Source organism: Strongylocentrotus purpuratus, unplaced genomic scaffold, assembly GCF_000002235.5.
Source record: "Strongylocentrotus purpuratus isolate Spur 01 unplaced genomic scaffold, Spur_5.0 spur5_scaffold_2, whole genome shotgun sequence".
In the NCBI taxonomy this organism is placed as follows: domain Eukaryota; kingdom Metazoa; phylum Echinodermata; class Echinoidea; order Camarodonta; family Strongylocentrotidae; genus Strongylocentrotus; species Strongylocentrotus purpuratus.
Window position 1 is genome coordinate 29,246,816 of NW_022145605.1, and position 18,384 is coordinate 29,265,199.

The following is an 18,384-nucleotide window of genomic DNA, read 5'->3' on the forward strand; positions in this document are numbered from 1 at the left end:
CCTCTCTCTCGCAAGGTCACCCGTCTACTGTGGCCAACTTCTTGGTTTCCTCAACAGACAGATTTAAATTTGGTTTTCAATAGGATGCAGAGATTCACACTTGGCATTTCATACATCAATGCAACAAAATTACATTTACTCCCTGAATCCTGGACTAAGGTTAGTCAATTATAAACATTTTGACAAAAAGGGTGAGCGTGGTGTTTGTGAATACAGAACATTGTCTTTTTTTTAAAAGCCAGATAATCATCAAAAGTTTGCAAAAAACAGATAGGCATGGTGTCTGTGAGAGTGTCATCTCAACAGGAAAATATCAACATACTCATTCAAACATAGCACCATTTACTTGTAACTCTACACTACATATGCACCATGCACGGACCAAGAAACAGTACGATTATGATAGAATAAAACGAATATAATTTTTCTTTAAATAATATAAATATGAAGAAGAAGCCTTACAAATAATATTTCACAACATAAATTTGTGAGCATTGTATTTCTGATAAATGATATACTGCCAATGTATGGCTCTAGAAGAAACATATACTGATATAGACCAATTCTTGGGATTAAGTTCGAAATAAAAAATCTAGTAAGCCAGTTTTTAATACCGTTAGTACGATTCCCTTCCCCTATAAAAACAGTTGCAATAGGAAGGGAAGTTGACACAAATAAAATATCTTGTGGGCAACTTGCATTTTATATCATTTCATCAAATTATGTAGTAATGAGAAATTTGAATTAAACTGTATGCAGAAAGATGACAAACAAAACAAGAATGGGAATCACTTAAATGTTCATATTGCTTTAGGGAACATTAAATTCAACATCTGTATAGCTTCTGTACAATTTTTTTGCCCTCCCCCTTTCCTGCACCCCCCCCCCCCCCTCCCCCTCAGATCTTTGCTATTTATTGACCGATTTTGACCAAAATTGGTGTGTCTTTGTCCCATCATGTATTTTACAATAATGCATAGTCAAATTTATGATATCTACTGTGTTCTGAATTTTTGTCTAATTAATGATGCAAATTTGTTCAAGGAATTCTCATTTTTTCCTGTTTCCCCCTCATTTATGGAGAAAAATGCAAATGCAACCCCTGGGCTATTGAGGGAAAATATGACAGAAAGTGTGAATTTCTCTTCATATTGCAACAGAGTGACTTAGATTTACCGCCAATTTCAAACTCGAGTGAAAAGCGAACAATTCAGAACAACTCTTTGTAATGACTGGCCCAGATCAACAAATTAGAATAAAACTTGATGAAGTTGTTTCTAACCCATTAGTTTAACTCGTAATTTTCTAACCACGTAATCTATCTCTAGAGCTCTCGTAGAGGCCTAAAAAATGAGAACTTTGTGGTATTCAGACCTACTTAAACTGCATGTACATATACATCCAGTACACATAAAATGTACATGTTAAACTCATCACTCTTTGCACATGTGAGGCCATTACCTACATCCTGTACAAACACAGAAGACTTGCCAAAACTTTGTCCAATGATGCATGCATATCCAGGGCAAGACGCGTCCCAATTTTCAAATAGCACACATTCATCATCAATCAACTATCCAGTGCTTTTTCTCTTGTATCAGTATCATACTGTGGTGCCATAGTCAAAACTGTGATAGTCTCTCGTGGGACCTTTCTTCACCTTTTCACCACTGTCCGTATCCCTGTTTCCATTGTTCACCCGAGACAGCCCACTCTCGGGCTCCATCCCATTAGAGTATGAATGGGGCATCCCGGTCCCACTCCCTGCTTCCCGCGTCGTGTTGTCGCCGATCTGCGAACTGGGTTCAGACTGAGGGGACAGCCTCTGTTGTACCCTCCTCTCCTCGTCCTGCTCTCGACTCCTCCTCCGCTCTTTGATTTCACTGAAGCTGGGTATCTCGGGCAGGGGGCCCAGGTTGGCCAGTCCGGCCCACTGGCTCTGGATGTCTTCCTCGCTGTATATCAAACCCTTCCTTTTGTCTGACCCACGCTTTGAGCTGTCGGACGGCGGCTTCCACCTCTCCACAACTTCATAGTCACTCAGGTTAGCGGGAGAGGAGGTACTGCCGTCGCTCGCATGCTCATTACGTATCACACCGTTCCCCTTAATTGCCTGCACCTCTCTTTCCAAGTCATTCCCCTTCTTTTGCTTCTCCTTCTTCTCCTTTTTCTTGTCTTTCTTGGAGAAGGACCTAATCGATTCTGTATCTGCTTGTGAGAGCTTGTCCACACTTCCATCATCTCGTCCTCCTACCATCCCGGGAAGATCCATTCCGACCTCCACATCTTTACTTTTTGTCCTCTTCTTCTCCTTCTTTTTTTCTTTCTTTTTGTCCTTCCCAACTGCAAAAATCATATTGTCCGGCACTGTCATGATACTGATTACATCGTCACCCTTCTCCTCACCCGACGAAGCCTTCTCTTTACTCTTGCCCCTTTTCTTTTTCTTATCCTTCTTCTTTTTCCTATCGATTGTGTCCGTAAGTCCTTCTGTTGAAATAACCATACTAGCGGCATCATCCCCTATGGATATCACATCGGTTTCCTTCCCTTTGCTCTTCTTTTTCTTATCTTTCTTCTTCTTCTTGCTGCCCTGCGCCTCCAGCCCGTCCTCGCTGGTATAGTCCTTTTCGGAGTAGCCTGTAGTACTCCTGCTCTTCACACTCTTGGTAGGGCTTGCCGAGTAAGAACTTAACCTATCCACAATCTCATAGTCCCTTTCAATGTCCGGACTATGCAAGTCATCGCTCCAGTTTCTGTGCATCGCTTCCTTCGTATTGATCGACAACTTCTCTTTACTCTTCTGTTTCTTGTCCTTCTTTTTCTTCTTCTTGTCGTCCTTGTGTAACGTCCCCTCGCCTTCCACGCCATTCCTAACCCCTTCGGCCTCATCCTCTCCCAGCGAATGAGGCACACTAATCATAGAATCAGTGTCCGCCTGCTTCAGCCGCTCCTTCTCTTTCTTCTTCTTCTCCTTCTCCCACTCCTTGGCGGGGTTCTTCGTCTTGGAGGACTTCTTCTTGACCTCTATGTCGCGGGCGTTGGCGGCGGCCTTGTCGGAGGACAGCTGCCTCTCCCGTATGGCCTTCCGTCTGGCCAGGGACAGCGAGTGCTCCACCTCCAGGTCCTTCTCAAAGACACGCAACTTCATCATCTGCAACGGATCAAACAGGATAAATGCAATTTCATGTGTTATACATCTGAACTATAAGTTCTTAACCTGAACACCTAACCCTCACCCTTATTATGACCCTTACATGTACATAGCTTAGTGTCCATATGAATATGTTTTTGAATAATTTAAAATGTCACTAAATTAAAATAAAATGTAATAACATGATTAATAAACAACAATATAATTATGATATAATTATGTTATCATGGTAATTTAGGGACATAAAAAATTATTCAGAAGTATATACATAGGACACTTGGCATTCCATACTTAGTCAGTAAATTAAACCAGGGACTAAAGTTAGTCCATTTTTTAGAATACCACCCAATAGAGACAAATAGGACAGAGAAAAAGTTTAGAAATAAATACTAGGAACAACTTCAAACAACCAATTGTATTTGGAGCACTTTATTCTTGAGCTTGAAAGTTCTTACCTCTGCAGCTAGAAAGTCCTCCTGCACGACTGAGTCTGGAATGTGCTTGAGCTTCTCCAGGGTCTCGTAGAGTCCAGGACTGTCTGCTAGCTGCTGTGAGCTACCTAACGTATGCTTCAGTAGGACCAGGGCTACCCGGAACAAGATCTTTACACCTGGTAGGACCAAACAGAATAGAAACAAAAATCACAGCTCAAGGTTCAATTACCATCTTCTTGCAATTGCCTTACAAACTTGGGCCAGTATTTAGTCCAATATTTGATGAGGGTTTAATTTTTGACTCATAGCGAGAAATACTTTAATAAGCTCATCTTGCTGCTACAGATAACATTTGAGATAAGTTTATGAGGGCTTGCAAATCTCTGTTAGGGCCTTTAAAGGCATCGTTTAATAATGTTAAATCTGAGATGCATGACCCTACCTCTTATCAGTGTCTGAAATATAATGTAATATTGAAGCCAAAAAAAAAATTGAGCTTCAAAATGATCATGAACTGCTTCAAAAAAGTAAAAAAATCTTTGAGTGACCGTTTTTACCATACTCATTTCCCCAATAGACTGTAGTGTTATAAATGAAATTTTGATTTCCATTCATAAATATCTTGATAATCAGACAGGCGATCGGCTTGTACAAGTCATGGGATTTTCACCGACCTAAAGGTTTGTAATTATGATTGCAGCATGAGCTAAATGCAGGATTTTGTTTCAGAATCAGAAGCAATGATACCGAGTCACTTTAAAGATGAAGTAAAGTTCTGGTCATGCGATTGCATTGTGAAAGAAACGGTGTGGAACCCACCAGAAAAGGTTGATCATCTAGTATATAAGAATTTGTGTGTATTGCAAGGTTCTGGAATCATCAAAATGATAACAAATTTGACCAAGTTTTGGTAAAGTTACAAACACTTGAACAGAAAGATGTATATGGGACTACACGAACACGTGGCGTAAAAAGCCGGCCCCCCGATTTTTACGATGTTACATGCATATTTAGAATATGAAGGCATTTGAAGAGCCATGCTTTTCAGGGAACATGTCTTAACTGATGTTCTTCCACACTTGCATAATAAGAATGAGTAATGCTCACAAAATATTTTTCACCTCTTCACAGAACTCAACCTTCTCTTTAAGCTAAATTGATAGCTCATCATCAAATGGAAGTCCAACAAACCTATCATTATCTCCGTACAGGCAGAAGTGCAATTGTGACAAAGTACAGTTTGATTTCAAGCTTTTGTTGTACAGGGTCATTTATAAACACGACCTACATGTACAATCAAATCAATACAATGTATGTGGCTTTTTAAACAGTGAGAGACAAATATGAAATTAGTTGAGAAATATTCTTGTTTTGGGCTGAGACTTCATCTAATTCAATAAGCATTAGACTTTGTTGTAATTCTTGGCACTTTACAGAAGAAAAGTGCTGTTTTCTTTAAAACTGTAAAGAAAAGAGTTGAAAATTAAAAGATAACTATGATAAAGTATGAAATTGTTCCCAAATCGCTCTCCTGAAGCTTAAATGCAATATGGAAAAGGGGTTTGATATTGGTGCTTCATGTTCCATTTTCACAAATATATGCTGAGAACTCAACACTAATTTCTCTGATTGTTGGCATTGCAAACCAATAATGGATACCTTTTTCAAACACATTCCAGGAGACTTATTTGAAGAAAAAAAATTAAAAAGCCATTTTGTTTCAGTCCAATGTGACAAGCCCTTAAACCAATTGAAGCACATAATTAATATATTTCATATTTTTGCCGGCTTTCACTTTCATTATCTACCATAGACAGATTACTATCAGTAATCCTATCCTACAAGTTTGATACAAAAGTAACTAAACTCGTTTGTGTGACACATCTAGTAGGCCTATTACGGAAGATTTGATCAAAAAATGGAAATGATATGCCAAACTTGGTATTAGGTTGGGATATCCCTTTCCTTGCTATAAAATCCCAAATCTGGAAGTCACTCAATAATCTGAAAGACAATCTAATCAAAGGTCTCATCCGTTTCATGAATGTATTTTTAGAGATCTGTGTCTTGTTGGATAATGTGACATGAGATAGTATGCATCATCAGTGCAGTGTAGTATGAGCTTTTATTTTCATGAGGGTTTCGCTTTTGCAAATTTCCCAATTGTTGTAAGGTCACAAATTTTGCAATTTGTTTTAACGAACTGGCAATGCATACATATGCGAACATGTACTGTAAGTAGCCTGTGTGAATTAACCAAAACTATAACTACCAAAAATATCTGTATCCCTGTAGTCCACAAAAATATATGTATGATAAAAATTATTGACTTCCAAGCATGTGTACCCCCAATTCTGTCAAACTTTGAGAGCGGAAATGCGAAGTACATGTACATGTAGGAAAAGCAGATTAATTTCTAAAGAAATTGAAGTTGATGGTGAAAACCTCATATGCTGGGGCTATCTGTGAATAACAACTACTCAGAAGTGTCCCAATCATAACCATCGTGCCCACAATACATATTCACATATGGGTGGTTTGTACCAAGTTACTGGGGCAATGAAGACTATATTGCCCGAGTGTGGGAACTGGGGTGGTGGCTGCATAACATTAATGGGATTGAGGGTGGTATTCTCGAAAGCGGACTAACTTTAGTCCTTGGTTTAATCCACCGACTAAGTATGGAATGCCAAGTGTCCATATGAATATATTTTTGAATAATTTGAAATGTCCCCAAATTAAACCATGATAACATAATTATATCAGTTATATTGTTGTTTATTAATCATGTTATTACATTTTATTTTAAATTTAGTGACAAATTAAATTATTCAAAAACATATTAATATGAACACTTGGCATTCCATACTTAGTCGAGAATTAAACCAAGGACTAAGGTTAGTCCGCTTTCGAAAGGACCACCCTGAGAATCAGTGAATGGGTTAATGTGCTCACCTTCACAGAAGATCATATCCCAGACTCTGAGAACCGACGTCCAAGGTAACGTCCTGGCGAAGAGACACATGAACCACTCTGTCATGTACAGGATGGGCTCTATACGGTGCTTCTTCTGTTTAGGGTTCAAGCAGAGATAGACAGAAAGAGAAGGAGGGAGGGAGGGAGGGAGGGAGGGAGGGAGGGAGGAAGGGAAGGAGGGAGGGAGAGGGGGAAGGGAGAGGGGGAAGGGAGAGGGGGAAGGGAGAGGGGGAAGGGAGAGAGGGGGAAGGGAGAGATGGGTGGGGAGGGAGAGATGGGTGGGGAGGGAGAGATGGGTGGGGAGGGAGGGAGGGAGGGAGGGAGGGAGAGTGTGTGTGTGTCAGAGGGGGGACAAATGGACAGAAAAGAAGAGAAACGTAGAGAGTTGAGGGGGAGGGGAGGAGGGGGAGAGAGAGAAAGAGAAAGAAGAGAGGATGGAGGGAGGGGGAGGGGGGGGGGGAGAAACAAGATGAGAAAAGAGCAAAACAATGATAAGATAATGGTGGCAAGACACAAAGTCCAGCAAGTGTACACAATGTACATTTACATTTAAATTCCAGATAGATTTATATGCGCTATAATTTATTTCCATTTTTCAGGCTTCTTTCTTGGCTAAGGAATTAAAGGCTTCTATAAAAGTTTTTTGTTTTATTCGGTTATTTCTAAAATCTCAATGAAGTTGCACTTTGCAAATTCCCAACATTACCATTTTGAAGTAATGTACTAAATGCAACATGATTGTAGGGACATATGAAAGATTATCTTTGCTATTAAGATATATCTAAGTATCAATCTCTCTTTAAAAAAAAATACAACATCGCCCTTTTATGATTCATTCTGAATCAGACATGGTTCAGATTGAGTTTCTTCTGATTCAAAACCAAGTAATAGCAGTATAGTATGTCAGTAACCGAAGACCGCTGATTATCGTTAAGAGTTAAGTAACTATCCCTCGTTCTTTTTGTTCATGTAAGGCAACATGAGACAGTTTTGCAGAACCTTTTATGGTATGGTAAAGAATAAGGGTATAATGTCATTTTAATAGCAAAGTCCACCGATCATTGTTGAGAGTAACGCAACTATTCCTCTTTTTTCCATATGAAAGGAGCATAAAGTGCATACTCATGTAAACACGGAATGGAATGATGTAAGCAAAATAGCTTGTTTCAAAGAAGACAAAATAGGGAAATGCAAAATAAGATGAGTATGGCAGATCTATCTGAAACTGACAAGTTGATCAGATATTTCCTGGATATCTAGATCAAAACCAGATGGAAATGAAATCAACAGTTACCATCTATTAATGGGGCATTGAAACTTGCTTCTTTAAATGTCCAGCAAAAGCTTGATCATTTAAAGTAATTCATGATATCTGATGAAATTCATAGAAATTCATACAGTATACATTTATGTGATGACCACAAAAGATTTATTCAGTGATCGTTTCTATAGCTTGTAGGCTAGAAAATGTCCCATTTTCTGATATCTGATGATGATGTTATCTTAAAAAAGATTGTAGAAAGTGAACCAATAGAGCATTACAAAATGCATGTGTTATACAGAGCTCTATACTATCAGAGATCTGACAAAATATAAAAGGGTCGATGGACCCCTCATGTTTTGCTTCCGATCCCTAAAGAGAAAATGAAAAGTGTAGAATTATAGTAGATGTTTTTGCATACATTTGCTGGCCATTAAGAAGAAAGCTTTCAGAACATAAGGCATTGTAATACGAGTAGAGGAAGAGATTTAAAAATGATAATTACAGGTTTCTTTTCAGTATTGGTTTCTATTTGTAATTAGAGAGAATATGTGGGTGGAATAGTTTTTAATCATTTCAAGAACAAAGGAGAAAAATAGAAACAGATTCGAGGTCAGCGTCAAGACAATCTCAAGTCTTTGAACAAAATGAAGAAATGAATATTAATGAAGAAAGAGAACAAGACAGTATGCACTTGTTTGGAATTGGTCTCAGACTGTAACGGATCACTTTGCCTAGACTACATGTATCATAGCGAAGATAGTACTAGACTTTAAATAAGTATTATCAAGAGCAACATATCAGCCTTAATTGTTAAACCAAAACATTTTCTTTACATGAAATGTAATGTTAAAATGTTAATGACAAAAAAAAAAAGGGAATAAATATGAGAATTGAATAAATGAATAAATAAAAAAATGAATAATTAAATAATTAACAAAAACTGAATCTCAAATGACTTTTTTTCTTCAAATAAGTTATTTCTGTGGCTGTCATTTTACGTCATTTACCGTTATTTGCAATTCACAAATTTTTCTGACATAAAGTAGTGAAAATTTTAAATGAACTGCTGATTGTGAGTAAAGCTATTAATTTAATTCAATTTTCTTCTGTCCAAAGTGACCATTACATCTCATCTAGCGTTACTCACCATATGTTTGTGTGTCGAAGGTAGAACTTTCTTGACGAGACCAAACAGGACTTCACCATCCACCTGAACAGCCTCTAACCCAGGGCTGTAGTAACCCGTCAAGTAGCGTTCACAGATCTGGACCATGCACCAAAATGCCTCCTACAAAGAGAGAAAGGGGTTGAAATATGATGGAAACTGATATGAATTTGAGAGCATAATCATTCAATCATAAATTATAATAATCATCAAATGATTATTAGAACTAATGGCTGGTAGACGCATTACACAAACTGGGAATTAGACCGACTGGCATTTAGACCAAATGAGTGATAGACCAAATGGAATTTAGACCAAAATGCCTCCTACAATGAAAGGAAAGGGTTGAAATATGGCGGAAACTGATATGAATTTGAGAGCATAATCATTTACATGTAATCATTAATAATAACAATCATCAAATGATTACCAGTATAAGAACTAGTGTTATGGATGGTAGACATAATGGGCATTACACAAACTGGGAATAGACGAACTCAGAGCCATCTATACACAGAGTTTGGCCAACTTGGTTTCAATGGGTCATAACATGGTGTATATTCTTTTGTTTTGTGCTTGCCCAACAAAGCAGTAGTCCCCATATTGTGTCCGGGTTGGCCAAACTCTGTGTATAGATGGCTCTGGACCAACTGGCATCAATACCAAATGAGTGATAGATCAAATGGGTAATATACTTATTGGAGATTAGACCAAATGGACAATAGACCAAATGACTTTAGCCTACATGGTCATTATACCAAATGATAAGTAGACCAATGATTATTGGACCATGTGGATAGTAGACGGGCTGGGTATAGATCATATAGGAATATACTAATTGGGTAGTAGACGAACTGGTAACTGGTTGTAGACCAAATGTCTATAAACCCTTCTACAGTACAGTATTACATGTACATGTATTCATATCTGTCACATACAGTGGATCCAAACAACAAAGAGCTCCACTGCAAATCTTGTGAATACAATTTGTTTATAAACAACAAGTATAAACAAACATGAAAACCTTCATGATATCTTGTCTTTATCTTGCTACTGTAAGGAAAGGCCTTTGCCACTGCAGAGGTCAGAATGCCAACAAGCCCGTCCATCATATCAAATCCTATCTCTCTCTCTGTGTCTCTCTCTCTCTATATATATATCTCTCTCTCTGTCTCTGTGTCTCTGTCTCTCTCCCCCAAGTCGGCAGGAATTAATGATATCCTTGTTGAATTTCCACTCTAAATTTGACATCCACCCAGAGTGTCTATGGTCAGTGGTATACCGTTAGTCAGTATAAAGGTGGGGGTCATGGTAAGGTGATTGGATTGTCCATCTTTAAGTTGATAGTTTCTTGGAGTGATATTACAAAGAATTGAACAAAATGAAAGAAGATGCCTCTCCTTGATTATGGTAATTGAAGCAATATCTTTAATATTCTTTAAAGCTGCTTTTTGACACAATCTACAAATATAATATGCCTATGCCAAAATTACCAAAGTATTACTTAAAAGTAGTATTGTTTTCACCCAAATTCCTATTATCATAGAAGACAATAAAATACTGAAATTGTATACATTTTCCAAACAAAAGTAAAATTCCTCAAATACCAATATCACCTATAATTAGGACAACTAAATCAATTCAACCATTGATAAATACCATTTAACTTGACATTTTCACCAGGGTGAACAAAACAAAACAAAATCAACAGAAATTTAAAATAGTAGAGTTCACGATTCAGCTCAGAAATACCATTGTCAACAAGTCAATTGGTCTACCGGTACCAATCAAAAACCCAACCATGTGCAGTGGTGATATTATTTCCTTCACATCATAGTGCATTGTTTGGGGATTTACCCCAGTTTTAAACTGCATTAGCCATGCAGTCATGCACAGTGCGTTTCAACGATTGATCCTTGTATTGTACGAGTCCGTCACTCTCACCCTCTTCTCCTTCTCTCTCTCTCTCTCTCTCCTTCTCTCTCACTCACTGTATATCCCACTCCTTTTCTTCTCTATCTCTTTCCCTCTCCCCTTCTCTTACATTCCTGTTTTCCAGATTTCCTTTCTCTCTTTCGTTATTGGGATTCTCCAACATTTTAACATTGTTACTACCGTAATGACAGTACAAGTGTAAATAGATATAAATTGGTGTATTGAGTTCTCTAAATAATTCAAGAGTACCGGTACACATTGATAAATGGTGCCCATATTTGGTTTGTTCCAAAGTAAAAGTGCTCTTGATCCTGCAGTTTTGTAACACCCACGTTCATGTTTCGCTCAGAAATCTACATCAACTTATAATTGGTTTTGTTTTGTTTTGATTTTTAACCCTCAACACTTTCAAAATATAGAACACCACTGGTTTAAGTTGCTTTCAAAACCAAAATTCTGTTCGCTGTATCATATTTACCACATTTATCATGATATCTGTTTGAAGGTCTTAGCACAAAAGGGCATACATGTACATCAATACTTTTTCATAGTACAGTGTACAGTACACTGTGTAATAGTCAAAGACATATCATACTCTGGTACAAGTGTACATGTATATCCAGTATGTAGGCCAATATGGATACTCGTTACACTCGTTACAGTCAAGAAACCTACCATTAACATACACATGGTGGACACATACTAACTATAAATAGTAATAAAATAAAAGGAACAGCTGTCGAGAATGATCTAGTCAGGTATTAATCTAGAAGTGCATATAACTGCAACAAACTAGGATTAATTCAACATTGTAAATAACTTTGCATGGATGGATGTAGTGTTAGGCACTGCATGAACTTGGCCTATGGTTCAAGCAGCATTCCTGTATTAATTGAGGTTGTCATGATCAAGGCTATGAGTATGGTGGGGGTAATATTAAAAGCCTGATCATGTTTGCACTCTCCCAGGATAGGGTACATGTACACCAGCCAGATGGTGAGACAATCGGGCAATTCTACCCCCGTTCAGACTGGTCATCGGTACATGTACCTGGGACTGGTCATCGGGTACCTTGGACTGGTCATCGGGTACCTCGGACTGGTCATCGGGTACCTCGGACTGGTTATCTGGTACCTCGATTGTACAACACTTGCTCTAGCAAGTAGCAACACATGCTCTAGCAAGTACCTGTAGCAACTCATGCTGAGAGACATTAGACCAGTTTACTTTAACATATTCAAATTTTATGCATACTATTTAAACAAAGGTTGTTCTTGACCTAACCTGAATTTATTGTAACCAAAATGACGCCTGGAGCAATTTTGTCAGGAGAAAATGTCAAATTACTGTTTGGACTAGCAAAAGTTATAAGTAATTCATTTTTTTCCCTCATCTGAATGTAGTACAGTACATGTACATGTATATCACAAAATTAGTACCGGTAAATGATGCACTTTTAAGCATTGTTCAAAGGAACAGGGTCAACCGCCTGTGTGAACATTATAACAAACGATTATAGGTGGGGGCTTGTTGTGACTGCGTACTGATAAGACAGGTCAACTCTAGTTTTCACCTTTTAACAATGCCATTGACAATAGCTGACACTAATGAGAGCTGACCTTCCCTAAGCTACATTATGATGTTCTTGTTCATGCCTTTATTACTGCATGTATGCAATCATTCATTAATGCATTGGTGTTTCTTTTAATTCTTAAAGGCATCGTTTAACAATGTTAAATCTGAGATGCATGGCCCTAGGTGTTATCAGTGTCTGGGATATGGTGTAATATTGAAGCCCTGAACAAAATGGCGCTTCACAATGATCATGAAGTGCCTCAAAACAGTACAAATCTTTGCATGACCAGTTTTACCATACTCATTTTCCCCAATAGACTGTAGTGTTATAAAAACCGTTAGGAAAACAAATTTTTAAATTTCAATTTCCAATCATAATTTTCTTGATAATCAGACAGGCGACAGGCTTGTAAAAGTCATGGGGTTCTTGACTGACCTAAAGGTTTATAATTATCATTGCAGCATGAGCTAAATCAAGGATTTTGTTTCAGAATCTGAGACAAAGTTACCCAATCCCTTTAATTCATTGATGTTTCTTTACCAGTATACAAATTGTTGATAATTTTTCTCTAGTGTGAGTGGTCTGTTAATCATCCCCCTCTTCATGATGATGAGGGCGATGAATGAGCGATGAGGCTGTCAGGTCACGTTTATCTTCTACTGCTCTCTAATGTGGTACTGGCAAGGAAGGGACTTGCATCACTAACTCGGCCACGTCATGGGATACGTTGCCTCTGGCAACATCATCAACATGATGCTAGGTCCAGATGCAGAATAAGGAAGTATCATTCCACTTGTATATAAAGTGGTAGAAGTAGTGATATTCGCGGTGGGAATGGTGGTGGTGGCAGTAGTAGTGGTAGCATCAGTGGTAGTGGCGATGTTGGTGGCAGTGTTGGTGGCAGTGTTGGTGGCAGTGGTAGTGGTAGTCTCTGGACTGTAAACCACAAGGTACGGGTTTGAATCATTGTTGCAGCACTAATTTCCTTTGGCAAAACATTAATCTACATTTGCCACACTCCACCCAGGTGAGGAAAATGGGAACCTGGCAGGAATTAAAATGCTTGAGCGCTGTAGGGTAATCATAATGGAACACCAGTAGTGGCAATGCGCTCCAGCAGCAGTAGCAGTAGTCAGAAAAGTCTTTATCAGTTTACCTTTAAAATGCCAGGTGAAGTATTTGGATGTTGATTTTACAAATTCTAGCTATTCACAGATTTGATTTTCTTTAGCGATTGGTACACTTCAAAATAAAGCATAGTATTATTATGTCTACGCTTGCAAAATCAAAGCATCTATAATCCTCGACCAATAGTTTCATAATTTTCAGCTACACTTCCAAGTATAGCCAAACATACAGAACCCCCTCCCCATGTTCCACATGACAGGTCAACCTTTACAATGACTGATTTGCTTGGTTTCAGCCTCGTGCTCCAACGCTGCCAATTTGGGACCTTCCCTTCTGATGAGGTTTACTGATTACGACAGGAAACCACGAGTGTCATTCAGCATGTGGATAGACCTAAACTGTAACGTCTATGGAAAGGTCTACGCTACATGTACGTGACATTTGGAGAGCACCACAAAAAATTGTGATGTGCTAGAAATAGTAGAATCCTGACACTGCACTCCATACATGTATCTTCAGGACAAAGACAAACTAGCTTTAAAGGTACTATGTCCCATTTGCAGGCCCAAAAAATAAAAATGTTAAATTCCAACGGCATTGGAAAGACAATACTAATTCAGAACTTCCCTAAAAAAAAAGGTGGGGCTTGAAAATGTCTTCAAGTGGGAAAATAACGACTATTAGTTGTCAAATCAACTTACGGTAGAAGCTATAGAGCGAATAAGTAATGGTCTTGATTTTCAGACCATTGTACCGAATGGTCATACGTTTTATGCTGCGCAAAGATTCAATCAGTTTAATTTTGGCCATCACAAGAAGTGGGTTATTGATGTAGACAAATGCTCATGTACATGTACCCTTTACAGCTCATGTTATGTACAGTATGTTATTACCAAAGAAGAAAAAAAGCCAGTCACTCACTCAAAAGTGTCTGACAGTGAAGTCTAGCAAGTAAACGGATTTCTTAGCATAATTTGAATATTAGGACACTGCTAATGTTTAAATTTTACAGATAGGACATACATGACACATTCATAATTCCTGCAAAGTTCTACACCATTTGAGGTTGGCTGCAAAAGGGACATAGTACCTTTAACATGGCTGTGTTCATTGTGATTAAAATATCCAGGGAATCATTTTCATGAATGATACCTTTTTCAGTACACCAGGGTCCAGAGAAATAACAACAAATACAATGTTGTGTCTGACAAGATAAGCAGGGGGAGGATTTGAACTCTTAACCACTTGAATGAAAGCCAAGTGAAAAAACCACAGGGCCCCCCGCATTTCCTATGATACACAATCTCCTGAGCTTGAACGTCTGAGCATTATGCATGTTCATCTTCATCCAATGTACATGTACATATTCATAAGTTATGACAGACAAGATTTCTAATAATCTTGGCTACGATGATTTGGAGCGTTCTGTTGACACAGCAATGGAAAGCGGACACATGACGTGACTTCAATATGGATTTCCCTTGCTATAGAAAGCAAATATAGGGTGATAAATTCTGACTAGGAATGACAGTAACAATTCCCACATCTCCCCAATATTAAATATATAACCCTGAAGATTAAATTTTAAGTCCCTTGATGCATTTTATGTACAGCTGACTCTCTCAATCCAGGTGGAGTGAATTCTACCAATAGAAAACCTGATGGTACAGTATACTGTACATTCCAAGTACAACACAAATAGCTCCAACAAATAGTTAAATCAGGGTAATTCTAAAACAATATCTTGTTTCAACATCCAGTGCACTAACAGGTTGTTGTCATTTACTATTAATTTTACTACATTATCCATGCAATTAAAGATATAGTTACCATAACAACTGAATTATTTGTGTCCCCAATTATTTGTATCCCATGTACAGTTTATGTTTTTCTGTGTGTCTTTTAAGTACACCTGTAAGTACAGACTGAAAGGTAGACTGGTTGAATAAGGGCCTTTGTTGAATACTTTCAGTGTACAGTGTACATGTACGTCACATTCTAAATTGGACAAATAAATTTTTCTCATAATTACAAAATTAAACAAGGGAAACGCTCTCGGCGGTCTCGCCTGCATAACGCAATTCAATATGATAAACCAGAACGTCAATGACGTAGCGCTCATCCGCATCTCACAACAACAAATATCGTAAATTTTATATGGTACACTTTTGAACTGGTCAAAAAATAGAAATTTGATGCCCTGGAAGGGACATAATTTCATTTCATTTGCATTTAAAGTACCATAAATAATCAATGGAGCAAAATCTCACAATTCTGTGTAGAAGTTTATTGTTCCAAATTTAGCTCTACCAGATAAGGCAAAATCGGTCAAGAAATGAGGGAAAAGAAGCAATTTTTGTTATTTTTGGAATAAATTTGCATAAATTACCATAATTAATTAATGGAGAACAATTTCAAAATTCTGGGTAGAAGTTTAGTGTACCAAAGTTAGCTCTACGATATAAAGCAAACCAAATCAAAATCGGTCAAGAAATGAAGGAGAAGAAGCCTTTTTTGTGATTTCGAATAAATTTGCATAAATTAGCATAGATAATGAATTTCACGATTCTGTGTAGAATTTTAAATCCCCTCCTAGCCCTATCATATGAAACAATCAGAATCAAAATCGGTTGAAAAATAACGAAGAAGAAGCATTTTGAAAATCTTAATGTTGATGCCACAACAAAGTCTAAGTTTGTTGACCTTAAATGGCCTTTGACCTTAACTTAGTGATCTGAAATTCTTCTCACATGATTGGGGAGACTTGATAACCCTATAGTTTAAGTTTCATTGACTAAGAACTTATACTTTCAAAATTATATCAAAAATTCAAAAACTTAACCTTAGGTTAAGTTTTCGATGATGATGCTACAACATAGTCCAAGTCTGTTGACCTGAAATGACCTTTGACCTTGACTTTGTGATCTGAAATTCTACTCACATGATTGGGGATACTTGATTACCCTATAGTCAAAGTTTCATTGACTAAGAACTTACACTTTAAAAATTATACCAAAAATTCAAAAACTTAACCTTAGGTTAAGTTTTTGATGTTGACGCCGTCGCCGTCGCCGTCGCCGTCGCCGTCGCCGTCGCCGTCGCCGTCGCCGCCGCCGTCACCGGAAAAGCGGCGCCTATGTCTCGCTTTTTGCTACGCAGGCGAGACAAAAACTCGGTAAGGGTATGAATAAATAAGTAGTTACATGTACATGTAGCAGGAATACCCATCATGTTTACATTTGCTACAGGTGTACGACACAAAAATTGTCAATAATCTAGGCTCCGATGATGGAGAATATTTTGTTGACATTCCAGGTCGGAGTACATGTAGACGGCTAGAGGAGACACTGCTTCACGATGAAATCCTTTTTGGCTCAGACTGGCTTGAGGCGTGATACATACTGACTCAGTGTGCAGCTCCACCACAAAGCCTTCCCAATGTACAACATGTACATGGACATGTATGTGGCAGTCTGTAAAGAATGCATTTTATGTAGTTGACTCTCTCTACCCAGGTGCAGTGAGTCCTACCAGTACAAAACCTGGTAGGACTTTAAAAAAAATCATATGTAAAGTCATGGAAGGTCAGGGGAATACTACAGGAAAACTGAAAAATTATGTCAATGGTTTGCATCTAGGGAACACGGATGATCATAATAGTAATAAATGAATAAATCATCATTTTCATGTACAAAAACATGACTTTACTGAAAATGCACACTTGTATACATGAACATATCGTCGGTGGGGTGACAAAACCTCGTAACTCAATTTTTTGAGATTTTGATTTTTTTGCATAATTTGTCACAGCATTAAATCTGTTGAGACAGGAAAGGTTTTTGCGCTCTCCTGAAAATTCATGATTTTTGAGATACAAGGTTTTGTCACCCCACCCACGATATATATATACATGTATATATATGCAGTATGCAACAAGAGTTTTGATCAATCTTGGCAAGGATGTGGAGTATTATTTTTGTTGAAATTTCATTGAGAAAGAGAGGACACGGCTTGAAGAAGCCTGATCCCAAGACAGCATCCTCTTGGCAAAGGTTTGTCTTGGCCAGTGATACATACTGACTCATAACACTGTACTTTGGGCTCCAAGCCATTAGCACAGACAATATTCAACAATAACAGACGTTCCTTTAAAGGCAATACAAAGTTTTGGGAAATTTTGAAAATTGGGTGGATAGTGATTCTTTACCATTTTGATATATTTGGATGCCCCTGTGGATGTATTATAAGCACTAGAAAAATTAGCCCCTAAAACACTTCTGCTTTCGAGAAAAATTGAATATACAAATTTACCGGTGCTCCAGGTAAATTTTGATAAATTCAAATAGCGCCTACGGCCGTACAATGTTAGCTGCGACAATGAAAATCTCAGAATATGTAGTTGTGATATATAATTTCCAAACGGGAATAGCTTAATCGGTCGATTTTAGTCATTAAACATTGTTTTATAGCTTAATATCTTGACCTTGAGAGGGAGCTATACAACATTAAGAGTTTATTATTTACAATTTCAAAACTTTAGACTCGTTTTCAACCGCGACAACGATCACTCAATATTGTAGGATCGTATTTGCTTCCAATATGTTCATTCGAACCAAATTCATGACCCAATACCAAAACTTTGTATTACCTTTAATGCATATGTCATATTCATCACAAAATGCTACAATTATCATATACTGGTACGTCTGATGCTTTCCTTCATGGGGAACGATGACATTGGAAAGTGTGACA

At 37.8% G+C, this 18,384-nt stretch overlaps 1 protein-coding gene across 1 annotated transcript in view; it reads right to left on the bottom strand.

Annotated features, from left to right (window-relative positions):
- Nucleotides 1–901: 901 nt before the first annotated feature.
- The window catches only part of LOC115926800 (ecotropic viral integration site 5 protein homolog), a 45,013-nt gene continuing 27,530 nt past the window's right edge, over nt 902–18,384 (bottom strand). Inside the window, exons 6-9 of the mRNA XM_030992175.1 lie at nt 8,976–9,116; nt 6,544–6,658; nt 3,610–3,764; nt 902–3,154 (exon numbers count right to left, since the gene is read on the bottom strand). Coding sequence (XP_030848035.1) covers nt 1,604–3,154; nt 3,610–3,764; nt 6,544–6,658; nt 8,976–9,116 — 1,962 coding nt within the window. The 3' untranslated portion in view covers nt 902–1,603. The remainder of the gene's footprint in view (nt 3,155–3,609; nt 3,765–6,543; nt 6,659–8,975; nt 9,117–18,384) is intronic.